Consider the following 5963-nt stretch of genomic DNA (forward strand, 5'->3'; position numbering starts at 1 on the left):
CATTACTAATTACTAAATTAGTTGAAAATATTTATATTCAATTTATGACAATTAAGATCTTATTATAATCTTTTTCACGAGATTTGTTAGAATTTTAATTTTTTTTTTAAAAAATAAAAGATGTAAAAGATATTATGATTAAAGTAGTTCAAAATATTATATATATTAGCATTAGTGATATACATTTAATAGAAAATTTAAATGATGGTCGAAATAAAAATATCACTCATAAAAAAATCATGATTTTTATTTATTAGAAAACAAATTTGAAAAAAAATAAAATAGAAATAAATATTTATTTCTAACAAAATCTTTAAAAATTATTAGTAAATGTATTTTGAAATTAATTAATTTCATTTTATTTAAATTTTCGTTTATAAACCAAAACTATATTCAATTTTATTTCTAATTGTATTTTATGATAATTTAAATTAAAACTAACTAATTTTCGAAAGTAAATTTAAAAAGATTCTAAGAAGATTTTAAAAAGATTTTGTTAGAACATCTTAAATATATTCATTTGTATTTCAGATAAAAAGATAAAGATATTAAAAGATATAATAATGAACTTATGTAAAATATGATATTTTCTAGAAATGGTCCAAACTAAAAAAATCACACATAAAAAGAAGTCATGACTTCTGTTTTAATATATTAGATTTCTGAAAGAAAAGTTCTAATCCTACTATATATTAAAAAAAAGATCCCTTTAATATTTTTTGCGTATGTATTATTCATAAGAGAACTCTCTAATTAATTATATCAATTTGATTTATTAATGATTTTTTATTTATTTAATTCAGTTTAAAAGTAAAATCAAATAAATAAAAGAACTCTCCAATTAATTATCTTAACTAGGTGTTTGTCTTCAATTGTGGAGATAATAATATTATACTAAGAAATATATATTATGTTTACGATGTTATAATTTTATGAATAATAATTACAAAATTAAAAAATTTAACTTCAAATAGTTTGATAATCAAAATTTCAGTATATATTTTAGAAGCGCTGTGAGATTTATGATTGTTCAACAACATAAGTCTAAGCCATTAAAAAGGTTTCTCTTCCATAGAAACAATATCATAATTATTCCAGATAATTGATTTTAGAATTACCATATTTTATTTTAACACGTGAAAATATGGAAATACCGTACCTTTCAAGAAAAAAATGTTTTTTTTTGTGAAGCTCCAAGATGACGGTTAGAAGCTTCTATAGTTCTGACATCGACTTTGCTAATTTGTTTTAGTTATGTTTCTTTGATTTGTTTGATTTTTCAGTTTATTTTAAATTTAACAAAAAAAAAGTAGTTGTTTTATGTGTTTCTTTCAAAAGATTTTGGAAAACAAAAGTTTTGGGTAAAAATAATTGCATATTATATTTTTAGATATGAATAAGATATTCAAATCTAAAAATTGCAGATAATTGATTGTGGAATTACTTTTTATTTTAGCACTGATAAAAATTAATCAAATTCTAAAATCATTTTGCTAAAAAAAAAATCTAAAATCATCAACTATTGAAATTGTAACAATTTCTTAAGATTTCACACCTACGAACGTGTAACCAAAAATCATTTAAATAATTATTTTTGAAATATAAGTATGATATAATTTTATATGATTTAAGGAAAATTAAAAAACAGTCGGGCGCACGTGATTTTGTTGCCGCTCACGTACGTCCGCCCCTGCATACAACACAAATTCACTGGGTTTAAACGGATCCTCCCGTTTAGGGACATGCAGGCTATATTGTTTGTAAATCTTAAGCAATAATTGGATGGCCACGCAAAGAATTACCCATAAAGGTTTATACTTTCTCAGATTCATTTAATACATTAAAATATAGAAATAATAATACTTAACTCGGAAATTGGCTTGACAAGTATGACGTCAATAGCCCTTTATTAAAAGAAAAAGTATGACGTCGATATGTATTGGTGGGGGAGACGAAGCTGTTGCTAATGGGTGGCATATTTCAATAATAGTATTCAATAATAGTAAAACTATTACGATGTCCTTTTTTGTATTTTGTCATTTTATGCAGTGCCGTCCGAACGGTTTACGGAGCCAAGGCAAATTTCTTTTAATGTTCTTTTCATGAATTTGTGTGTGTGTGTGTGTGTGTTTGCAAATAAATGAATGGTAGATTCGCAACTTTGTGCACTTTATGTCGTGTTCGCTTAAACCCCAAATTATGAGTGTGTCTACTTGTAATTGCAGTAGTGGAATTTTTAATTGTGTGTGTGTGTGTCTGTTGATTATTATAAAAACTAGCATTGGTTAACTTAATTTATGTGTTGATCTATATAACAAACTAAATAATATCGTGATGTGGCCATTGTTCCTGGAGTTTTCTTGGAGATATTTTTTTTTGCTTTCAGATTCGGACTACACTGTTATCCAGTCCACCAAATACTGAAACTAAAAACCGTTCAAACTTTAAATTATTTAATCTTTAAATCATTTCATTTTTTCTTTTCTATTGAGTTTTATTTTATTTCTCTTAACTTTTTCCTTTTAAAAAAAAAAAGTTTCTAGTTGTGTTAAATCGACGTAAAAGGCGATTACATTTAATGGAAGTGGAAGAAAAGTTGCCAAAACAAACATTATAGACCTTAGCGTATGCCAGTCTTATTTTAACCTCTCAAATTTGCTGTCAAACCTTAAAGTCTTAAACCCCTATAATTTACACACTGATCTCCATGTTTCAAGAATCTTGTTTTGAATAGACACGAATCTTAAAATCAGCAAGTCGTTGACTCTGCAATCCTCACATGTACTAAGTAAGTATCTGTGTCTTTAGCACCATAAAAAAATTACAACATCTTGGGTTAGATCCAGTTCTTGAGTCTTGAAACAGGATTATGTTCTTTTGAGCTCCTGAACTATTAGAAATGGTGGATGGATACAGGAACCAAGCTCCTGAGAAGCTTCAGGTAAATTCCAAAACCCAAATCTCAGATTATCCTAAACCAAGACCTTTCAATGTTTTTCCCTCACATTCTTGTTTATATCCTGACTTCACAAAACAGGGGAAGTATCAAGCAATGGTGGTTTGCTGTATTCTTGGAATCGGAGGTCTTGTCTCTTGGAACAGTATGCTCACTATTGCAGATTACTACTACCAAGTTTTCCCGGTTCGGTTAATTCCCATACTCAAATTTGTTTTTTTTTTTGTTTTGGTTATCGAATAAAATATAGATTTTAAGCAATCACTTATATTAGGGGATCCTTATAAATTATTCTTCTGGTAGTCACAGACTCACAATTAGTCAGAGACATGTATTTTGTAGGCCTATCATCCTTCAAGGGTTCTACCACTTATATACCAACCATTTGCGGTTGCAACAATCGCCATTCTCGCATACCACGAATCAAAGATCAATACTCGAAAACGAATCCTAATTGGTTACACCTTATTCACAATATCCACGTTTTTGCTCATAGTCGTAAGTTTATATTTAAAGCCTTAATATTACATTAATATTTTTAATAGAACTGAACTTTGATTATGGACTCAAGACTCTAAGAAACTCAAAAAACAGTTGGATTTGACCACAAAAGGACACGGTGGAATCGGTCCTTATATCGGTTTATGTACAATCGTTGCTTCATTTGGTATCGCGGACGCTACTGTTAAAGGAGGACTGGTCGGTGATTTATCTTTGATGTGCCCTGAAATCATGCAGGTTAATTTAATCAGTTCTACCATATTCGAGTTCTCTCGTTTAGAAAATTTGTTTAGATTTAACGTTTCAGCTAGATATAAATCTTCTTGCTTCTTTGTAGTCTCTCATGGCCGGCTCGGCTCTAGCTGGAGGTCTAACCACAGCGCTTAGGCTTATAACTAAAGCAGTCTTCGAGAAATCAAACGGCAGTCTAAGAAAAGGAGCAAGTAAGTTTAACATTTTTGGGAGATCTCAAATCTAAAAAAAAAAAAAATCCATTATCTTTTGGGAGCAAGTATGCGTGTTTAAAGTTTCATTTATTGCATTTTTCTTCTTTTGTAGTGATATTCTTAGCGATTTCAACGTTCATAGAGTTGCTCTGTGTGATACTGTACGCTTACATATTCCCAAAACTACCCATTGTTAAGTATTACCGCAGCAAAGCCGCTTCAGAAGGATCCAAAACTGTTGCTGCTGATCTTGCTGCTGCTGGTATCCAGAATCAATCAGATTTGGTAACTTTTGGTAGCATCAAAAATACTACCTCTTCGTTTATTTTACAATATCTTTCTTGATCTTTTTCTTTTGCATTGTTTATTTTCTCTATTTTTCTGCGTAGACTAATGATTATTCCAAGAATCAAAGGCTAAGCAAAAAAGAGCTATTGCTTCAAAACATAGACCATGCAGTGAATCTATTTCTCATCTATGTTTTGACATTATCCATTTTTCCCGGGTTCTTATACGAGAACACGGGACAACACGGGTTAGGCACTTGGTATGCGCTTATCCTAGTCGCAGTCTACAATTTTTGGGACTTGGTCGGGAGATACTTTCCGCTGGTGAAATGGCTGAACCTTGAGAATAGAAAAGCTCTAACCATTGTGGTTTTGTCCCGTTATTTTCTCGTTCCGGCTTTCTACTTCACCGCAAAATATGGTGATAAAGGATGGATGATAATGCTCATTTCTGTTTTGGGATTAACTTCTGGACATCTCACTGTTTGCATCATCACTATAGCTCCCAAAGGATACATGGTATTTATCCAGCCTTGCTACGGGTTTGATTGTATTTATGTATTGCATTTCTTATAAAGATTCAAATTAAAGCTCCATTTTTATTCGGATTTTGTATTTTTTTGAAGGGTCCGGAGAAGAATGCGTTGGGGAATTTGCTGGTGACTTTTATACTAGGAGGGGCATTTACAGGAATTTCATTAGGTTGGCTATGGCTTGTTGGTAAGAAAAATGCTTTATGAATTTTCATCGACAATTATTCGCATGTGAACTTATTTGGCTTTACCCACTTCAATTTGTAGACAAACTTTAATAATGAACTAGATGATAACCCGCGCGCATACGCGCGGAGTGAGTTCTTATAATAATGATTGTTTATGAAATGATTTTAACATTTTGCAACACTACAATCTTTATCGATTATAAAATTATGAATACAAATGTTGGTCCCTAAATATATCATCGTTGTTGAAGAGTTAACATATTACATCTCATTTTAATTATTTTTAAGATTTCATATGCACAAAAAGAAATTAAGTTTTGCGGCTGACACAAATCACCAAAACCAAATAGGCAACATCAATTGTATAATGACAAAAGGGGATTAGATTTTCTACTCTCGATTTTTTTACTATCTGACTCTCCATAAGTGATTTCATTTTCTACCTCTATAAAATTGTGTTTTCGTTCTCGTCTTTGTTTCATTGATATGAGTTTTTTTTGTAACACTTATTGATATGAGTTAAGTTTCTTTTTTTAACTTCTTTTATGAATTCAGTGAATTACATAAGTGTCAATTAAAAAAAATGGACATCTGTAAAAATTAGTTTCACTCCATATACATATCTAAGAATCAATATTTAAAAAAAAAAATCACCGACAAACTATATTAACATGTTAGTGTTCAAATCTAATATATCAAGCTGTTATAGAATATAAGTGCAGACACGAAATATAAATGTTTGTTTAGTATATATTCAGTAGCTCGGTCTAAAAATCATCTAATTAGAATAACAAAACAATTTACTTATTTCACTAGTTCGGGTAATATCTGAATCTGGCGGGTAATATCCAAACCCGAATGGATATCCGAAGATAACCAAACATAAGTATTCTTAACTCTATATTTCAAGTTCATTTCTCTTATTTTATTCAAAATATTTATATTAATGATTCTTATTGCTCAAAATTAGATAATATACATATAATTACAGACAAAATCATTTGCTACTCACTTAAAATACATATCAAGTTCTTGTTTCTTGCATTAACAAA

General features: G+C 29.8%; 1 protein-coding gene across 1 annotated transcript; it reads left to right on the forward strand.

Moving 5' to 3' along the window:
- The first annotated feature begins 2618 nt into the window (after positions 1-2618).
- Positions 2619-5090, forward strand: LOC106366856 (equilibrative nucleotide transporter 4). Its single transcript, XM_013806527.3, has 9 exons — positions 2619-2788; positions 2866-2941; positions 3038-3142; positions 3299-3454; positions 3551-3694; positions 3795-3900; positions 4016-4188; positions 4293-4709; positions 4817-5090. Exons 2-9 carry the CDS (start codon positions 2900-2902, stop codon positions 4928-4930), a joined length of 1257 nt encoding a protein of 418 aa, XP_013661981.2. The 5' UTR covers positions 2619-2788; positions 2866-2899; the 3' UTR covers positions 4931-5090.
- Positions 5091-5963: the final 873 nt, after the last annotated feature.

This window comes from Brassica napus, chromosome A9 (assembly GCF_020379485.1).
Source record: "Brassica napus cultivar Da-Ae chromosome A9, Da-Ae, whole genome shotgun sequence".
NCBI classification, from domain to species: domain Eukaryota; kingdom Viridiplantae; phylum Streptophyta; class Magnoliopsida; order Brassicales; family Brassicaceae; genus Brassica; species Brassica napus.